The following is a 21,849-nucleotide window of genomic DNA, read 5'->3' on the forward strand; positions in this document are numbered from 1 at the left end:
AATAGCTCTGCAATTCCTCAAAGTGTCAGCAGAGGGCCTCGGCCACACTTTTGAGGAGCACAATGACGTTTTTTTATTTTTGGAGAGCAAGAGCGTGCGCGCTCTCGTCAGGGCCGTGAACGCGAGTTCCGTGCGCGCTCCTAGCTGAAGGCGAATACAGTCGGCGGCGAGAAAACAAGCAGCGGTGGCGGAGACGAGAGGTGGCTCACCTACACATCACAAGACCTTGTTTTGTAGCGGAAATTTAACGCCCTGTCGGGTCGTGTCACCGCTGGAGACGACGAAGAAGATTCACGGGCAGAAACAAAGGGGTGAGTCCAGACATTGTATATTCACGGCGTCACTCGGGGGCGAAGGATTCGGCCGTTAGGTGGGAAAATGACGATGTGGCTGTAAACGTCTGCGCCTCCTTTCTATGTCTCAAAATGGCGGACAGGCCGCTTGGACCGGAGCAGCAGGTACCGTGTCAATGGAGGCGATTCTCCTGTCTAGACAAACGAATCTCCTTCAGCTCCTTGAAATAAAATGCAGTCGGACTAACTCGGGTAGTGGGCCGAGGACATCCTCGCTAACGAAGGTCGAATCAGTCTTGCAGGATTGAGGAGTTAACTTTTTCAAGCTAACTTGGCTAATGTTAACTTCAGCTAACGATAATGTGAAGCTACCCGGCTGTCATCTCGGTCCAAAAATGTTTACACAGCCGGGAAAACATGACGGCGTGTTCGCTATGGCAATGCAACTGTTTCAGTTGGCATCTATCCCGGGTTGGTAATAACCGGTAATTAACATAGTGTGAAGTGTAATCTCTTCCCGTCAACTAGGACTCCATGATATTTGGACAGCATACGATATTCAACGACGTAGTTGAATATTGTGATGGCGATACATCTTGTGTTACATAAATAATTATTTTTATGCGGTGTTGATGTCTTGCTTCGGTTTGCTGATAACATGTACCCGTACAGTGAGTACCAAATGTATGCCGAATAAATAAATGGAGCTCTGACATTTGCGACTGCTTTGAATGTTTTACAACCATTAACATGTTGACATATCCACGTTGACCTCTGCAGCGTTCACTTCTCTGTGGATGCACGATATTATCGACACCACCGAACATCAAAATCTGCCGATATGACTAATGACTAATAGTTGGCTAAATAGGCCCTCCACAACTATTTTTTTTTTACTTTTTGTTTATTTTGCTTAATGAAGAACAAAATAATTGCCATTTTAAATCGGATTTCAAATTGTCTTTTGCTTCCCTTTTGAACCAACACACGAGAACGTAACAAAAAGCATTCAGTGGGGGCGGTGATAATTACAGCACAGACAATTCTAATACCAGTCACTTCCATCACTGATCTTTTTGGAGTTCTGCTCCATGACTTGACAGGTTAAGGTTGATAGTGAGATGATGTTCTGCAAACATAATTACCTATATACAATGGAATCAAGTACAATTAGCCAGGGGTGGAATCGAACTTGCGACCATGATGTCTTTGGTACACAAGGTAGGGTCTTAACCACTGAGCCACTCCACCCCACATTGTGGTAGCAGTCTGAATGCAGCTATACATCCTTATGGATACATTTGGACATTTATTTTGGGATATTAGTAACATTGCAATAACGTTGGTTCATGAGTTTGTGTATAGCGAATGACCAACATGTTTTACTCGTAATTGTAGGGTAACATGTTGCAGATATATCTGTCGAAACATTTGGTTATATTCTGAATCCTTGGCTGGTTTTGTTTACCCAAACATGCCTGCAAGGACTGCTTTGCTTGGACTTTTTGACTGTCCATCAGCTGGATGATTAAGCACTGGATTGTCAGATCTTGGAGGGTGTGGTTGTTTGTAAAATGAAGATGAGAAGAATGTACTGTCTGACAGGAGCTGATGGAGGAATCCTCTTTATTTAATGTTAACACAAAATAAAAGTGAGAGGCTGTTTGCACATGTGATTATAGCAGGCTATAGGGCACATAGCCCATGTTGCTCTTTATTCCTCAGCTGACAGTTGGAATGTTTACGTGCACAGAATTTTTTTTTGTGACACATGAGCAGAGTGCCCAGGCCAGACTGAGTCCAAGTCTGGTCCAACCAAAGTTATACATGTCATAGCGATTTGAGGAGTTCCTAGTCTGGGTGTGTTAGTGTTCAACTTTGTGAATGTTAATTTAGTACAATGTTAGTCAGATCACCATGTATACCTGGATCTTTTTTTATTTTTGTATATATATATTTCTTTTTCTAATGTCATAAACACATAGAGTGACACAGAGGTTGAACTTTGAGATAGCCTGCCTACCAGCTAGCTCACTGATAATACCTGACCTGCTGCCAATAGCAACTTCCTGTAAGTCCATACATTGCCGCTTTGTCACACACAGCTAACACCATTGTGAACAAGTTCAAGAGGTAGTTGAATATAATTGTAGCAACCACATATAGTTGTCAATGGAGCATATGGAGAAGTGGTAGGTTTGATATACACTTGGGTTGTATTTGGCAACAACAACTGGTAGATTGTACTTACACATCTAGTATACATTTAGATTAAAAAAGCAACCTTTTATGAAGTTTGGGAGTTTTTTTGTCAGTATTATGTTGTTCAGTGTGTGTATGTATTAGTTGCATCTGTTAGTTCTGCTACTATGTCTTTTTGTACTTTAACCTCTTCTTCACTGACCCTCTTTTTGGGGTCCCTGTTCGAAAATGACATGCCCAAACTAAATAGAGTATTACATTACATGTCATTTAGCAGACGCTTTTATCCAAAGCGACTTACAATGGAATTGAGTATAATCAGCCAGAGTATATCTCTTCAATTACAAGCTCTATGTGAATTATCTTAGTATCAAAATAAAGATAGCACTTGTGAGACACCAGAAGTGTAAGTTTCACTGTAGATACCACTGTGCCAGAGTAAATGCAGATGGGACCCACCATAAATGAAGCATTTTTTCCCTCACCCAAAGAAATATTACATTTTAAAATAAATATCACATTTAAAAATGTGCATTAGGATCTTAAAGTAAAATTACATAGGTTTAAGTGAAGAGATGCCTAGGCGACTCTAGTTTGACACTCTGAGCCATTTAAGATTACTATGGGTAGAAAAGTATTAAACCCATTTAATTTTATTTACATGTCTAATTGGTCTAATAAAAACTTGTTTTGTATTAAAAAATAATTTTGGGGCATTTTTCTCTGGAGCGTTAGTGGGCAATCTGGGTGATTGACAGCTCGTTTTAATCCTAAACAAATAGATTCAGGCTGTGTTCTACGAATGCACGTAACTCCCTCCCTTCGCACGTCAGAAGGACGCAAATACGTATGACGTAGTTTGACAGACATTCACCCTTCTCCAATCAGAATGAGCTAATGTCCACCTGGAATGACCAATCAGACCAGGTACAGTCCCCAAAGCATGCTGGGAGGTCTAGTTCTCCATTAGAAGCAGTTTGCTGTCCGTCTTCGTAGCCTCTCAATTCAGAGGGGAAAGAAAAATGTTTAGCCTCTGAAATAACAGTAGCACACACATGCAGTTGTTGTGCTCATGTGGGCTCTACATGTACATCTATCTATCTATCTATCTATCTATCTAAACCACTGTATGAGTTGAGTGTCTGTATAAACCACTGTATGAGTTGTCCCACCCCAATATTTGAGTTGAGAAATACTAGCCTGTGTGTCCTGAAATGTGTAGTCACTTTTGCTATTATTTTTATGAATAGTTTTGCCATCTAGTTTTTACTGCATACTGTGGGTTGGTTTAGCATGCCAGAATTGCTCCATGTTGTGTGTAGAAATGCTTGTATCACACATATATGTTAGTTTTGGAGGTCTACTTACATATATTAACTTGTTTTCATGGATGAAAACCTAATCGCTGCAAACAAGCTGATCAAAATATCTCTTCAGTGACGCTCTTGTCAGCCGCACTGTTTCAGACCAAAACCACACCCCCAGAACGTGGACTTTGTTGTGATTGGCCAGCCAACGAGAGCTTTCCTACTGTCCTGTGATTGGCCAGGTACCTGAAAGTGATGTAATACATAGGCCAGCTCTCAGATACACAGCTCCCCCTCTGGCATGGTGGATGCTCTGCATCTCAGTAGCTACAACGAGAATAGTTCTCGGTTGAATGTACGCAACCGGATGTGCCCGGACTAGTGCCCGCACCAGGAGGCGCTACAGTGGTGAGAGGAGTGGTGAGGATTTCTGATGACGACATCAAATTAAGGAAGTGCCGATCCGCTTCGCAGAGCCCAGGAAAACAATACAACACTATTTTCTCAGCAGTGGCTGAATTGTTGTTCTGAAACTTTAGGGTTTCATAAACGAGGTAATGACGCAGATACACACACACAAACGCAGCGTTAATTGGAGCTTCCGGTCTATGTCGCCTTTAAGATGAAGTCACCAAAAGAAAATGAGGGCACTCCAGATTCCAGCTGTTTGAAATGCTTTCTTTTTTTAAACTGGAGTCTAACACAATGACGCTAGCAGAAAACCATGAACTGTGAACCAGAGTTGACAGTGAGGTGATAGCATTGTCAACATGACGTATGGTATTTTTTGTGACAAGGTGCTGGGACACAATTTCACACCAACAGCTGGACTTAATATTATACTCTGATATTTTTATTTTCCACCACATGCACTGCATTCTTCAAGGGTGTCCTTTATTCGGGCATCTGTTGATTTAAATAATGTGCACACACTTTTTTTGTCATATTTGGCAGTTTGATAATGCAAAATTTAATTATTGTAAATCTTTTTTATACTTGAATCATCAGTTTAACCAAATCCCTGATCTGTCAGCACTGGTGGTGTAGTCACAAATAATGTTTCTGAATCCTTCTCTCTTCTTGTAAGGTTCGCTAACACATTACTGAGATGTTTTCTAAATTTATTTCTTGTGGTTGTTGGTCCACCATTTCGAAACATGTAGGTTAAGCTCTCATGACATGTTTTATGAAGGTAGTCTCTGTAAAAATAGACTGCAGTGACACAATGGGTGTGGTTGAAAACACTATTGACTTGACATTTGGTTGTTGTATTTGTTGTGCATTGACAGAGCCAGAGTAACCATTCCATCATTCATTAAAGCAGGACTTTCATAACTGATGATCTGTTTTCACTCCTCCAGAAATTCTTTTCTCTTGGAGGTGTCAGTGCTTTTATTGTAAGGGTCTAGTTACAGTACACATGTTGCACAAAAAAAAAACAATCACTTGGGGAAGATACATTACGAGGGCTCTAGAGTGTAACCAATTAGGTTGGAGAGATGGTTGTGAGGAACCCTTGGTCAAAGATGAAGATGAGAATCCTAATTGGGGAACAGTATACTCACTATAGCAGTTCACACTACACCATATCTTGTTTACAACCATTTAATGTATACAAGTATAAATGTATATGAGAAATTACAAAAGGGCAATCCTTGAAATTGTGGCACTGAAAGCGATACATTGAAGAATGTGGGTGCACATACATTTTGTGCTGGAGGACCTAAATTAACAAGTTGGGCACACTTGTGCAAGCAATGCAAAAAGTTGGTCTGGAGCCCTGCTTTACTGCTATTAACCATCAGCAGTCAGTTAAATAGATGCAATATGGCTCTAGCTCATTTTGCCCACACCACTACATTTTGTGCTGAGCCAATTAGTCTGATTATATGATTAGTGCAAATATTCTGCTCAGTACTACTGAACCCACAACTGAGATATGTTAAGATGGGAAATTAACACAGTCATGGATGCAAAAAGTAATGACAGCTGCCAGCAATACATAAGGAAGGAAGGGAGTAGGAAGTAAGGTAGATGACCTAATTATTTAAACCAGAGTGTACTTCTAATGATCATTTAGAGAGAGCCATTCCTCATCTGAATCACTGTAGCACTGTTGTTGGTCATCTAGAGACCCCCAGACTGCTGGAATCCACACATAGTCCAAGGTTATCAGACAGCTGATAGCTGAGTAACTGCTATCCTGCTGGCTGTCTGGTGGTGACATTAGTGTCCAGCGGTTAGCTGTTGATGCATAATGTTTCTTTCTTTTGTGTCAAAAATGCATACAAAAATGATTTTTAATATTAAAAAGGTTTTACCTAATTCCTTCAGCACACTAATTTTATGTCTGGACATTTGCAACCAACCTTAAGAGTTGTTTAGCGACTGCCTGTTGCAGGAGTTTGCTACCAACTCACTGAGCATGGCTAACTAAGAAGCTAGTTTTCAACTTCAGAGAGGAGAGGTGTGTATTGAAAGTAAACACAGCAGTCCTCATGCCCACAGTTGCTCTCTCTCCTCATGTATGTGTTTTGGCTTAAGAAAACGTGTTTGCATGCATCAACTTAAACATGTGTCTGCACGTCAAGTAGATTGGTCGTGCTGCTCTTCAAGAGGACGAAAACATTTTTTTGTTTGTTCACTGGTCTTAGCTGTATTATGATTTTGTTGTTCTAATTTTAACAATGAATTTTACAGACAGAAATAGAGTGGCCAGCCAGCTCTTGGAGGAGGTGTCAACTGAATTTTACAAGATCTTAGCCATTACTCAAGACTGCAAGGTTGTGTCCTGTCTTTCCTTTTCATTTGGCAACCTGGGAGGATACGTTGTTGCTCAGAGAATGTGGGTCAGCCCTTGTATGTGCATGCGGAAGGGAATTTGCTGCAAGAGTAGACCAGACTTCTTAGAGCAGGCTGGTGACATGACTGGCTGACTGACTAGAGATATGACAATCTGATTGTGAATGTAGATAGCAGGAGTGGAGCTGAAAAGCAAATGGTAGTGGTTTATGGAAAGGAGTTTTTTTTTATGTGCGACAGATGCTTCGCTGTGGGAGTTCTCTCTCTGAAATACAGCTTCTGTATTGTTTATTTCTTCATGTTTTCTGATTGTTTGCAGAATCTTAAGCCATTTTCTATGTGTATATCTAGTGCAGAGTCATTTTGGCCTGTTAACATTTTCATCCCTACCCACTGTTCATGTTATGTCATTCATACTTAATGATGGTTTTCCATCTCTCCTCTCTAGATGCCGTGTAGACTCAGCTGGTGACTTGTCTGCAACCTCCACTCTGCTTGTCCCAGGAGTCCGCCAGTTGGGAAGCAGAATCCTGCCTTCCCCTTTTCTCAGTTTCAGCCTTTGCCTGAACAAATCAAACACAAACCATTGGATACACAGCTCGGCGCACCTGTGTTGCCTGGATCAGCACAGCTCATCTCCTGAGCAGCGCAGCAGCTGCCCAAGATTCACCTTCCACCAACTGATCACTCTTGGCCCCGCCCACACCTCCCTATCATCATGGTGCTGTCACAACGACAACGAGATGAATTGTAAGTTGCCAACACAATATTATCACAAAATGTAGCTCAGATTAGATTTATACTTTGTGGTTGTCGTGTTTATTAAAACATGTGATATTAAATGTTTAATTTCACTTGTTTTTCTGCCTGGCACAGCTGCAATAGGTTACTGGGCAAGTTTTACTCTTCTTGTGCTCCCTCTTACAAAATGCTGATTGAGCTTTGGATATTATTTTTTATTTATTGCTACTTTACACTTAGGGATGGGTACCGGAACCTGCTACTAAATGGGCAAATATTTTGAAATATTGTAGGAATTAATAATTTAAGGGTTCCCAATCTGTAGGTTATTACTTTTGTCCACAGCTTGCAGTTTCTGAGAAATGCATCTATGCTCACATGATGAGGCTGTTAACATTCCTTGCAGTGTTTCTGTGTTTTCTAGAACTGTTGGAGGGGTCTGTTGGTATGGAGGTATATTGGAATGCTAATCTTTCATACTTTTTGCCATTCAGAGGAAGCTGCCAGCCCCCAATACACTCTGTTTTTGCTCTGTTGCACAAAACTCTGGCTCCATTGCGTAAAATAAGCTGGTATGGGACCTAATTCAAGCATCAGTTGCATCCTCATTATTAGGAGATGGTGCTTGGCTCAGTTCGCACTCTCTTTTGAGCTTTTTGGCGATAAAGTAACCCAAAGGCCTCATTCATTGAGACCTGCTGTAAACACCCATATTGTGTCTTCTGAACAAAAGTGGTCTGCTCTCGGTACATGTTTTAATGCACTGGGGACTCACTTGATATCTGATCTCTCTGACCACCTTTGGGGGTGATCTGGGATGCATATGGTCTGGCTACATTATTATAGCAGTGTTAATGCACATGCACCCTGGGCCATGTTTAATCTCTTAATGCCAAACCAGCTGACATCCTCGTGCTTGCTACAAGTTTCATAATGAACTGATGTCTTTATACCTGCGTTTCTCTTACATTGATTTACTTGGCATGCATCGAGCAAATTAGGAAAATCATAATTTAATGTAACATGTAATGCTTTGCTTCCTGTGGCCCCTCCTGGCCAAATACATTGACAACCATCTCAACTGTCATATTGGCTGAAATTGTAATTTGATCATCACAAACAGAAATGATAAACATGTGTTTTGAGTTGGGAAATTAGGTCACAAGTAGTGATTCAACACAGGCAGACAAATTGTAATACCAGTTGTGAACTGACAAACCTGGAGTGATTAAATCACTCAGGATGAATGTTAGTACTAAGTCTCAACAGGGCCTGCGATTTTTTTTTCTCTTTACTCTCATTTTGAGACGCTTTGGAACTTTTCCACTACACAGTCCCAGCATGGCACAACTCTGCTCTTTTGTTTTGCTTTTCCATCAGTGATAGTACCTGGTACTATTTTTAGTACCTCACAACCCCTTTCACCACATTTCAGTTCAGTGACTGTGTCAGACGTAGTTTGTGCTCTTCTCATGCAGGAAGTACTGAACGATTCTGTGAACCAATCTGCTTTACAAGTCACTAGTCATTAGTTTTTGTGCGCGTGTAACTGAAGTCACGGCAGTTTCATGCAGCCGTGCTATGACTCCACCTACGTTGAGGAGGTCCTATAGTAATGAAAACCATACCAAACTGTGTGTAGAGGAAAATCGCCATTACTTGACAAGTGTAGTTAAGTAGATGGGTTGATTTGAACAGGGATCAAAAGGCCTTTTTTTAAACATCAAAGCAAAGTATTTTGATATTTTATGTATTTAATGTATACATTAATTTATTTATATTTTTTTAATTAAAAATAAATATCAAAATGGTTAAAGAAAAAATTAGACTTTCCTTGTTTTTGTCTAAAATACTAATGCTTATGACACTATTTTGTCATCACCACAGTCAGATGTTGTATTTGTTTCAAGTTCTAGCATTGCCAATGAAAAGCACATCTGTGTTTCTGTCCGGGGTCAGGGGACTCATCCCCACTGGCTTGCAGTAAAAATAGAAAAACCTGGAGGCTCCCATGTGCAGATGCTGTCCTTTATCTGTGCTTTACAAAGAAGATCCCCTTAGCCTCCTCCCTGTTGTAGGATAGAAGTTAGTGCATGTGATTTTTGTTCGTCTTTCAACCATCCCCTGACTGTAAATGTGAGGACCCAGCAGATAAAATGCAGACATAAATGAGACAAAAGGTGACTTAAACAAGCTACAGTGAAAGATTCTTTAAGTAAGCAAGTAAATGTTTCAATGTCTGACAGCACATTGTGTAAAATGTGTGTTCGGGGGTGGAGGGAAAAATCGATAAAGTGAAATATCGCGATAATTTGTGTGGCAATATCTATCTATCTATCTATCTATCTATATATATATATGCTTTTGAAACGCATCACATAATGTTTTAACTGAAACATTAAACTTTTTGTGGATTAGCATAAAATAAATCTGTTATAGCTTCAGTCCACTAGATGGTGCCAAGTGCTCACACTCACTCAAGCTGCTGTGAGTATATCGCAATATATGATTTAGCAAATACTCAGTATTTTGCAATATTGTGATTAGAGTTGCACGATACCCACGGTACCCCACGGTGCCAAATCGTAACGGTTCCTACTATACCAGAAATTTCACACGTCGGTACTACCGTGGATTACTATACTACTGGTGCCAGTTTTTGCTACATTGCGGCTGCCTCTACTTTCCTCCCGGCTTTTCACTGCATGCTACTCCCTTGTAAACAAACCCACATTGCAGCTACCGCAACTGAATGACACAGCTGCTGAAGTCATCAGTGGCACCACTAACTTTGCTAAAAAAAAACAAGCAAAAAAACAAACTCCAAAAGTCACATTTGGAACTATTTTGGCTTTAAACGAGGCAATGACGGTAAAGCAATAGACGATGGCTATCCACTGCAGGTGCTGCCACCAAGCTATAGGAGCCTAAGGAGGGAACACATCCAACCTCATAAAACACTGTGTCGTCACCCAGATTTATATGTCCAATACCAGGTAGTATGCCCTGTTTATTTTCTCATTGGCTATTAGGCTATATGCTCTGTGTACAGGCTGAGGAATGAAGAGTTAAAGGATGTCAAAGTATAAAGCATATAGAAAGGGCATATATATATATATATATATATATATATATATATATATATATATATACATATTTAATTATATATATTATATAAATATATATTTATATATATACTGTATATATTATATGTTTATCATGCACCAAACAACATTATAAGTAATTAATAAGTATTTATAACTTGTACAAATACATTGCAGTTCATAAAAACAATAATAATCAAAAAAGGCCGCAGTATCGTGATAATACCCGGAACCGTGATACTTTGTCTGGTATAGTATCGTGGTTACTCATTTTGGTATTGTGACAACTCTAATTGTGATTATATCTTATCGTGGTTTCCCTGGTGATTCCCACTTCTAATGTATGGCCACATACTCGTCTGCCCTGTGGTTCTGTTTTGATGCATGTTTGCAACATAATATACAAAGTACAGTTTTCCGTTTTATGTCATACTTAAAACCTATCCATGCATCAGTAACTCTTCTTTTAGGTATGAGCTCATTGTTTTGTGCTGGTTGGAGTTGTGGAACCTTCGTGTTGCTTCGTTGCTTGCATCCCTGCGATGTGGTAGAACATTGAGTAAACACAGTCCAAATTATGAAGAAATGCAAGTGCAACAGAGAGGAATACCTCCTCTCTGTTGCACTTGCATGCACTGTCACTCACTCCGTCATTGTAGTCATTGTTAATTTTATTCCAAAGTAGCATGTCGTTTGTCTTCATGAAAAAGCAAGGGCGGTGTTTTGAGATTTTTCCACTGTGGGTCCCGTTTTTTAAGTGATATGATTCAAAAAACCAAGTGGGTTCATGTAGACTAATTTTCATGTGGAGGACAAAGCTGTAGGACATTGCTGCTTTGTAAATGTATTTATCTTCTTCTGCTAGTATATAGGCTGGATCCTAGTGCTGGTCAGTATGACCAAAAATTTATACCCCAATAATTTTTTGAATTGAAACAGTATTTTTTTTATGCATGTTCAAGTGCTTCAAGAGTGTTTCTGCTTTGTATTGCGCTAGTGGTTGAGCAAGAGAGGTAATGGCACCTCCGAGTGTGTGCATACTATGTGACAGATGGAGCGTCGCATTTGAGTGCGTGTCTGTTAAAGTAACATAACATGATTACATACATTCAGTTGACATGTTTTCTGCTAAGGTGGTGGAATAATTTGATAATTCCTGCTATTACTACCACAGTTACGTCTTCGGCTAAGCTCGAAGCATGTGTGGTGCAGCAGTGAAAAGGGTCCCCCGTCGAACAGTGTTATGCCGAGTCAAGTTTTGTTTTTCATATATACAGTAGGTCTTGTGGTATATGAAATATTTATATCTTTAAAAAAGTTGCATGATAAGATGATGTAACAAACGGATGATCAAGTCGTTCATCCAGCTTTTAACTACATACGATGCTCTTCTAAACACGTTTTAATGTTTTGGTCATTCAAGTGAGTCAATCTGATTGCATTCATTTTTTTAAAAGGATTTCTTTGATGTAGTCAGTAGGCAGTAGCTTTGTGTTGCTCGTCTCCACAGTAATGTGTAGGGGTATGATCATAGAGCAGATACTAGCAGGAGCTAATGCTAGTGGCAGACATACTGGATGTGTGACTCACTCATTCTCAGAATGATGAAGTCATACATCTCGACCCCATCTCTCTATGTTTGTCTAATGAGAGAGAGCACTTGTGGCTTGACCATCCACAGTGCTATTAACCCATGTGAGGCCTGCATTCAGTATTTCAAGATTACACACAATTGTAGGATGATTTTGTAACATAAACACAATGATTTTCAGTTGCTATTTTTCACACTGACCAAGCCTTTTAATCAAATAAAAAATATATTTACAGCTGTTACACCACCTGTCCTCATGTCCTCCTTCACAACATCCATGATCCTTCTCTGTGGTCTTCCTCTTTTCCTCCAGCCCGGCAGCTCCATCTTCAGCATCCCTGCACATGACCAAACCGTCTCAACCTTGCCTCTCTTGCTGAACCTGAACTGAATTTCTTAACCTTGGCTGTCCTCGAATTCACTTATTTCTGAGCTCCCTTACAATGTCTGCACTTATTAACCCATGTCTACTGACCTCAGAGAGCCTGTTGCAACCCCTTTTATTTGTGATCTCAATCATTTTGGGAGCTTATTCTGCACCACAGTGTTTCGGTATAATATCTGTAACAAAGATGTTGCCACACCAAACTGCCTTCTCACCCTCCACTCTTGTCTTCTGCTCACTTGTGAGCATATTAATGGTATTGGAGCTTCAGTTGTCCTTGTGATATTCTGACTCTGATAAAAGTTTTTGTTGTTAGATTGGGCAGAAATGTTTGAGTTTGTGCAAACTGCTAACACACCCAAAAACCACGTCAGACCTCAGCTTTCCTCCTATTTCATCCCTTTGTGACACATTATTCGCAGGCATGCAAAAGCACCTCAGCCCCCCCGTTTGTTTTTTAGACTTCCAGCATGCAAGCTGTCAGAGGGACAGATAACCTCTTGTTAACCTTGAGCTGTAATAACTTCTGGTTTTGTTGTCATGGAGGTCCAGGTGGGTGGACGAAGAGGGTGATTTCAGTGCTCAACACTGTCCAAATGGGGCACAGGGGGCATAGGCTGGGCTGACAGATTGTCAACCCAACCACCTCAAAGCATTGCTGCCTGACAGCCTGTCTGGTTTCTCTTGGCATGAATGGTGGGGATCCCTGTGCACCAATACAAGAAGGCTTGAAATATCATGTAGCATCAGAAGACATTTGCATTTGTGTCTCGGGCATCTCCCTCACTTTCATTGTACATAGTGCTGTAGGTGATGGTAGGATGTTCATTATTGCTTATTTACCTGCTATCTACACCATAGGGAGTCATCCCTTCCTATTATTTGCCCACAGCAACAAGTGCTCATTATTGAAGTCAGACAGATTTCTGAATTTGTGTCAAATAGTGGAGAGGGTGTTTGTGTGTGAAACCAACAGACTGTGCTAGACAAATGCAAAGCATTTTTTTTATTATGGCTAGGCATTTTCATCTAGGCATTTTCATTATTTTGCATCTCTGTCATATACTTAAATATACTTATTCTCCTTTTGTGTCTTTGTTTTACAGGATTGAATCCGTCCTATTTTCTTACATTGTTTTTTATTCCACATACAGTTATCTTGTCTGTTAATCAGAAAAGCTAATTATGGGTTTCCTTTGTCTGTTTCAGAAATCGAGCGATAGCAGATTATCTACGTTCCAATGGATATGAAGAGGCATATTCCACTTTCAAGAAGGAGGCAGAATTAGATAATGTGAGTAGATTCATGTTGGACATGTTTTTACTTTCTGATTTTTTTTTGTAATGTTTTTATTGCTTGCCTCCAAACAGCACTTATTTTATCTAACCTCCATGTGACACCCCACCCATGTCTCTTCAGTAACTTTATTTAATATTTTTTCAGGCGCCTTGTGTAAGCAACCTTAACAGTAGATCAGGACATGGTAGAAAGATTTTCACCTAGATGGGTATTAGCCCCTTGGCATCACAAGGCTAAACAATAAAGTTATTTTTAACTATGTTTTCCCTGAGGCCACATTGTTTTTAATTTATTGCAAAGGTGGTTATTAACTATATTTATACAGGTCAGTGCAATGTAAGGTGGTGTGAATCAGCGGGTTTTTAATGTAGGAATAATTATTGGAGAATGTGGTCTAGTTTCATACTTCTTGCAAAAAATACCTATATGAAAACATCAATATACATATAAGTATAAATATATGTATGTACACATACACACACAGAAATGTATTTTCTACTGCCAATATGCTGGCAGCCTACAATGAAGTCTTGATGTCTGGCACTCGTCATTTCATGCATCCTTATGTGTGCCTGTCTCTTTGTGTGTTTGCGTTTTTGGGCAGGGTATCCAGGCAGATGGCAGATTAGATGATGGCAGACTTGTTCAAACTGGGTTCTTCATTCTCTTTGTCTGTTTTCTGTCTATTCCAATGGCTTTTTATTTATTTATTTTTTCACATTTGTGGACAGTATTTCAGCTTAATTGTTCGTGTCTTTGAAAAATTGTCATGGATATATACCTTAACCTAAACCTAACTTTAACTATAGGTGAATATGGTTACATGGTAATATTGTGAGATTTGTGTATCAGTTTCTGATTATGTTCATTGTTTGTGATTAATTACCTAGTTATTCTTTTACTGAATAGATAAATAAAAAATCTAGTTAGTACAGTAATGATTCCCCCCACAGCAGTTAAATGCTAAATAATAGTTATTTTTAATCCAGGTTTTATTTAAAATGTGTGCCTTGTTACAGAGAAAACATCACTCTTCATGCTATTGTTGTTTTCTTGGCAGTGAGACACTGTGAGCCATAAGATCTGTTACATAAAAGTTAGCCTCCAGCTTGTGGTATTAATCTACAGGCTTCTGTCTGCCAAGACTGCCACAAATTGACTTCCACTGCTGCCTCCAGGATATTGTAAGATGCCTAAGTCTTTCTTGTCTGCAGATTAGCTTGTGTGAAAAGGATTAGAAGTAGGGTGTGTGTTTTTGTGCGTGTATGGTACGATAGGTTGATGGTGACTGGCAGCCTGACTGCCTGGCCTGTGATGAGTGTAAATATTTCCCTGTTCCTTCTTTACAATTGCCAAATACTTCAACATGCCACCCCAACTGCCCCCCCTCCCATGGGTTGCACAGGTTATGCTGAGACTGCTACTTTAATTAGCTTTTTTACCTTTTTGCTGATATTTGCACAGTATTTATTAACCTATTTATTTTGCAACCACCCCCTCCCCTTTTTTCCACAGAATGAAGAATTGGATAAGAAGTACGCTGGCCTTTTGGAAAAGAAATGGACCTCTGTCATCAGATTACAAAAAAAGGTTTGTGTGTGTGTTTCTGTTATTGCCAAAATACAGTGTTGTTTACCAGGGAAAAAATTAAGTGAACTCTTCATTTGAATCATTTTGTTTTAAAACACAGACCTCCCTGTACACTGTTAACTTGCATCCATATTTTGGACAGGTGATGGAGCTTGAATCCAAACTGAATGAAGCTAAAGAGGAAATTACCCTGGGAGGCCCTGTCAGTCAGAAGCGCGACCCCAAAGAGTGGATTCCACGCCCACCAGAAAGGTACGCGCTGAGTGGGCACCGCAATCCAGTCACCCGCGTTATCTTCCATCCAGTCTTCAGTGTCATGGTGTCAGCATCTGAGGATGCCACAATAAAGGTCAGTGCTGGGCTTTGGAACTAATATCTTACATCTTTTTACTTAAAGTGTTTCAGCTGTTTTCCTCTGCAGAGCTGAGTGTCTGTAGTTTTCCAAATAAGAGCTGCAGCAATTTCTTTCACTGTGGAGCTGCAACTAACAATTATTTCCAGAGTCGATTAATCTGTCCTATCTTCTTGATTAATCGATCAGTTATTTGGTCCACAATATGTTGAAAGATGTTGCTTGGTGTACGTTATCTGCTGGAAATGTGTAGATTATATATTCAAAGTAATATTATGCATTACGGACATGGCATTAAAATAGTCAGAATTATTTAGTGAATTTGCATTGGTTTGTGGTAGTTTGTCATCTTTAAAAAGTAGGTCCCCTTATTCACCTTATTCCTCAAGATGCCACTGGAGATATGGTTATGGGTGGAACTTCTGGAGTAGAAGAGGAAGCAGCAGTAAACTAGTTCTCCCCAGTGGCGAAACACAGTGGTGGTGGTGGCGGCGGCAGCTGTTCTGTGGCTGCAGGATCACACTTTCCCTGCAATAGCGACAGTTAATAAAGTGGCTAAATATGCAAGTGTATGATAGCTGAGGCCAGTTCTTTGGGTCGTCCTCCCATTGCACAAGACACAGTTAATCTGACAGTGTTTAAGTAACACTAAACACTAAAACAATCAATTCATCGTCTGTCACTGGGCCATTTTTGCAGTACTGTTTTTCCCTGGCCACACTTAACAGTGCCAATACTCTGCTGAGTTTTTGTGTATAATTTATTCATAAGACACACTCTCCTCCCTGGCTGCACTCACAGAGCACGGACCCCCTCTCTACTTTGTGGCACCTTCCTCTTATAACCTCTCCTCTCCATTCTTCCCCTCTTTCCCTCCCATTCTCCCTCTGCATCCCACCCCCATCACACCTTCACTTTCCCATTAGAACTACCTACCATCAGTGATGTCCATCCCTCCACAAGAAGGCAGACTCGGGCCCAAATTTAAAATTCATCTCTGCCTTAAGGCTCCTTCTCCTGCTTGGCTTGTTTCTTTTGGGCCTAGCCTAACTACTCACCCTGTGTCCTACTTTTCTCTTCCTCAACGGCTCTGTTAAATTAAACATAGAACCTAGACCTTGGGCTCCTTATGCTAAGCTGGCTGAGAATCTTCCCATCATGCTGCTGCCTGATATTGAAATAGAATGACTATGATTACAGTCTTTGTTTTTATTAGTGCATTTTAATATTCAGTCCTCCATCGTAGGCTGTGTTTCATGGTACTCTTTGGTTTGGTACAGTACGGTACAGTTTGGAATGGTGAAGTCCTGGGTAAGGTTTGCATTTCGACTGAGAACAGTACATTAAGTTGGTAGGTAGGGTGTGGGCTATGCCCGATGTGTAGTGTGACGTCATACCGGTGTGACGATAGAACACAACAATGGAGGACATCCAGCTGCTCTTTTTTTCCTGCTCTTTTTTTCCTGCTCTTTTTGTGGTGATTTGTCTCAACAAGACATCAAGCTTTGTATGAGAATAGATGGCAGGCATTTGCCTCGACTCCCATAAGATATTTACACTGATCTCATGGGTGTGGTGTCTTTCTGTCGCCTGACCATCACCTGACGATCGTGGGTGGAGCCAGTCTAGCTCCACCCTGACTGTGCCATACCATTTTACTGCCAAAGAGTGGAGCATTTGGGGCTGGTTGTTGTGGCATTATTCCTAATTGAGTACGGTACACCGTACTTCACCAAACCGAACCATTACACCGCTAAAAATGGCTATAGGTGACACAGGAGCTGCAATCGCAAATGGATTCAAGATGACACAATTATGTGGTTATGTAGTTTTCTGCTTGCATCTTCTCAAGTGTGACAGCTTGTCTGTGCTATATAAGAAAATAATTGATCTTGGACTTGATTGATTTAATAAAAACATTATTTGGGACTCTGGGACTCTTTTCATTAGTTAATAAAAAAGGCACTGATCGAATACTGCTCTGGACAGAGTCCAGTGAGAATCAACAGTGGTAGTATTAGATTAGATGTTGTAAAAGATTACATGTCTGATGTAGAGGCTACTGCTGCTGCTAAATACTTTTGTATGCATGTAGACCAGGGGTGTCAAACATACAGCCCGGGGGCCAGAACTGGCCCGCCAGAGGATCCAATCCGGCCCACAGGACGAATTTGTTAAAATTTCACTCTACGATTACAATCTAAACGTAATGTCAGATACAATATTTTTCGCTTCCAGATATCTGTAACTATATGTTTGTGCCTTTTTAGATCCAGTGTGATGTGTAAATAGTAAGTTTACGCATGATATTGTTGAAATTGCACTTACATTTCTCAGGAAATGTCATGTTTTGTAAAAAATATCCTGCATTAAATGTAAAACAAAGGAGTTATTGTTGTTCATAGATTATTATGCTATTATTTGACTATTTTTACTGGTACGGCCCACTTGAGATCAAATTGTGCTGTATGTGGCCCCTGAACAAAAATGAGTTTGACACCCCTGATGTAGACACTTAGATCAGCTGTACCTTAACACATAAAGTGCATTGATCATCTCCTGGAATAATCCCTGTACATACACATGACCATCTGCACTGTCTGTAGCTTCCTGGGGTGGAGGCAGAAGGATGTGGGGGAGGGTGGGGTTCTCCTGACACCACCTGTCCAAAATCTCCTACCCCAAGTGAAGAACCGAACAGGGTTTATCTCTCCATGACGAGCTGTCTGGTTTACAACAGAGATGCATCAGCTTTCTCAAGCTAGAAAATCAGTCTCCCTACCCTTCACTCCATAGTCTGTCTGTACCCCAACTGACTTGGCAAAACAGTCTCTTGGCTCCATCAGGTCTAAATGTAACCGTAACTGACAGCTTGGCATGTGAATCCCTGCCATTAGCAACAGTTATGCATCATGGATTCTGTCATGGATTGTGTGTGTGTGTGTGTCTGTAATAATTCTTCCATCAGTGCATCTCATTGTTGAGGCAGAAATGTGTTTCCTATGCAGCTTGTTTTGATCTCCTCAGCTTATTTTGGTTTCAGAGCTGCTCAGCTGAGTGATGAGTAACTTAATGCAGTCCCCATACCCAAAAGTGCTGATTTGTTTGGGTCATTGGGAAATTCACTTGATCCCCAATAAAATTATTATTTCTTGATAATGTGCACTGTTAAACTCCTGTTTAATGCTGATAGCCTATTCTGCATTTCATCCATTCATTCATTCATTGTCTACTATCCTGTGCATAAAGATCGCCTCTGTTATACACACACAAATCAAAGGGAAAAAATCTCCATTAACAGAACAAACAAGAATTCAAACCATAAATTCCCAGAACATTTTGGAGAAAACATTATTACATTACACAATTACAGGTGTTGTTGTAAAGGCAAGTTCGTACGTTTTTTGAGCAGTCCCTACTGCGAAAGTCATAGGGATCGTAATATGATAATGTTCCTAGAGACATGCAGATTGTGATCTCCTCAAAAGATAATGTATGAATATGGTCTCTTCTCCAGGTTTGGGACTATGAAACAGGAGACTTTGAACGTACACTGAAAGGCCACACAGATTCGGTGCAGGACATCTCTTTTGACCAGACTGGCAAACTGCTGGCATCCTGCTCTGCAGATATGACTATCAAACTGTGGGACTTCCAAGGCTTTGAATGCATCAGGACCATGCATGGTAAGAACTATGTATTTCTTCTATGAAATCTGATGATGTTGGTGATCTCAGGTGATCTTGTTGCTGTAATCACATTAAATGCTGCTTACAAACCTCAATCTTTTGTTTTTATCTTTTCTCTCTTTGCACTTCCCACCACAGTGTAGTCCAACAGGCACTTCACTCCCTCATTTGTTAAACATTGTCATCAATTATGATTATTGAATGGTGAAGAATTGGCTCATGTTTTTTAAGAAGCCTATCTAAATACTTTTTTAATATGTGGTGAATCTCTATCAACGTTGGTCAAGTAATTACTAAAGAAAGTCCTTAGGCATGCATTCCCCATCGCTATTATACCCTTTGCCAAGTAAATAATAGTAGTGTAGTCTACATCTGCCTTCAGGCCTGACTAATCCCTTGTTGGATTTGAGAGAAGGCCCCCCACCGCCAGCCAGCCAGCAGCAGCAGTGTAAGCAGTATAATTCATCTGCATTCAACGTTGAGTTTTTTCTCCCATTCTCTCCACACGTCTGCTGTTTCTTAATCATTAATGTCTGATTATGAAGCAGACATGAATGAAAATCTATGAATTGAATAAGCCTTCTTTGCAAACAAGAAGTGTTCTGGCATTCCTAAATATAAGCCTTCTTTTGTTTAATTGAATAACGTATTTTGCTGTTTGCCCATTCTTATTTGTTGTAAATGAGGGTGTGAGCCGCTGGCACACTTCCTCAATGTTCACAATGAGGTTTTTTTTTTTCACACATTTAAAAGCAGATATCACTGTCGAAAAACATGCTATTAAACTGAGTCTGTTGTCTTGGTTTGTTCCCCACCATTTTCACATCTTTCTTTTTTCCACTATCTCCATTCACGTTTAATTAATCTATTCATCTTTTTCTTTTTATCAAAACCTTCCTTCATGTAAAATCCTTCTGGGCCAACTGGTGAGGAAGATTAGTGCCGATTTGGAGAGCACTTTAATTATCCTCTTTAGCACCATATACCATTTTTCTGCATACCTCCCACTCATTATTATTGCCTGTATGAGACACACGCACACAGTTAAACTGGCCTTATAGAGTATACTCACTGTTATGTTTGTCTGTCTAGCAGCTTAAATGTGGCCCACTGCCTTGGTAATTAAGCATCTCATATTCTCTGTGGAACAATGCAGGTCACAGCAAATGGGCTGCCTAATATGCCATTTAATTGGCTAATAAGAACCAAACCCATCATACTTTGTTGTTTGTGAATATGCATTGATTTTTGAATATGTTTCCTGTTGAAAGTAAAGAAAATAAGATAAAAAGGATCATGTTTTGCTGTTTGAAATGATAAAATCACATTATTTGCCAGCTTGAAATGCGTGGGCTGTTGTTACTCTGAATGTTTTTCTAAAAGATTCTTGGTATGACTTAATTTGTCTTGTCTGTTTTTAGGACATGACCACAATGTTTCATCTGTAGCTATCATGCCCAATGGAGATCACATTGTTTCTGCCTCAAGGGACAAAACCATAAAAATGTGGGAGGTTGCAACTGGGTACGTATAATCCAAAATCACCCCTTTTCTCAAAACCAAAATGTTTGTTCTAAGGCTATTATTATATCTTCTATAACATCCCTTGTCTTAATTGTTTTTTGCTCCTTAGCTACTGCGTGAAGACCTTCACAGGCCATAGAGAGTGGGTCCGTATGGTGCGGCCTAACCAGGATGGCACACTGATTGCCAGCTGTTCCAATGACCAGACAGTGCGGGTGTGGGTCGTGGCCTCAAAAGAGTGCAAAGCTGAACTGCGGGAGCATGAACATGTGGTGGAATGCATCTCCTGGGCACCAGAGAGTGCCCACCCCACCATCCTAGAGGCCACAGGCTCTGAGGTAAAGAACTGCTAAGACCTTTTCTCATTTCTCCAAAGCAAATTCGGGTCTATGTTTGAGTGGAGTTGCACTGTAGCATTTAATGTCAGGATTTTTCCCCCGTCCTTTTCCCAAAACTTTACCAGTACTTTAAAAGTCAACACACGGCATAGCAGTGTGAGCATGTTGGTATGGAGTAAATAACATATTTCTAGGACTCCACAATGAGACAATAACTGACAAGTAAACAAGAACAACAACCAGGCAATCAATTCAGTCCACCAAGTGAACACAGTGCATAGAAAATGGTCAACATGTCCAATGTGTAGGTGAAATGCTTGATTCAACGTGCCCAGTGTAAGTCATATCTCAAACGCTTTTTGGGACATCTCAGAAAGTAAGTCCAATTATCAACCATGATTCAAGAATATCAACACATTGCCAATAATAATTTATATAATCTTTAAAAAGAACAAACTTTAAAATGTACACACTGTATATTAAAGTGTGTGTGTGTGTGTGTGTGTGTGTGTGTATATATATATGTGTATGTGTATATATGTATGTATATGTGTATATATACACATACACACATATATATGTATGTATATGTATATGTGTGTGTGTATATATATATATATATATATATATG

General features: G+C 40.0%; 1 protein-coding gene across 1 annotated transcript in view; it reads left to right on the forward strand.

Annotated features, from left to right (window-relative positions):
- Positions 1 to 113: 113 nt before the first annotated feature.
- LOC122773337 (lissencephaly-1 homolog) overlaps positions 114 to 21,849 on the forward strand; it is a 28,129-nt gene continuing 6,393 nt past the window's right edge. The window contains exons 1-8 of the mRNA XM_044031947.1: positions 114 to 311; positions 7,053 to 7,354; positions 13,635 to 13,719; positions 15,241 to 15,315; positions 15,458 to 15,664; positions 19,185 to 19,353; positions 20,778 to 20,880; positions 20,990 to 21,218. Of these exons, the coding sequence (XP_043887882.1) occupies positions 7,323 to 7,354; positions 13,635 to 13,719; positions 15,241 to 15,315; positions 15,458 to 15,664; positions 19,185 to 19,353; positions 20,778 to 20,880; positions 20,990 to 21,218 (900 nt within the window). The 5' untranslated portion in view covers positions 114 to 311; positions 7,053 to 7,322. The remainder of the gene's footprint in view (positions 312 to 7,052; positions 7,355 to 13,634; positions 13,720 to 15,240; positions 15,316 to 15,457; positions 15,665 to 19,184; positions 19,354 to 20,777; positions 20,881 to 20,989; positions 21,219 to 21,849) is intronic.

The sequence above is a fragment of the Solea senegalensis genome, linkage group LG8 (genome assembly GCF_019176455.1).
Source record: "Solea senegalensis isolate Sse05_10M linkage group LG8, IFAPA_SoseM_1, whole genome shotgun sequence".
Lineage (NCBI taxonomy): Eukaryota > Metazoa > Chordata > Actinopteri > Pleuronectiformes > Soleidae > Solea > Solea senegalensis.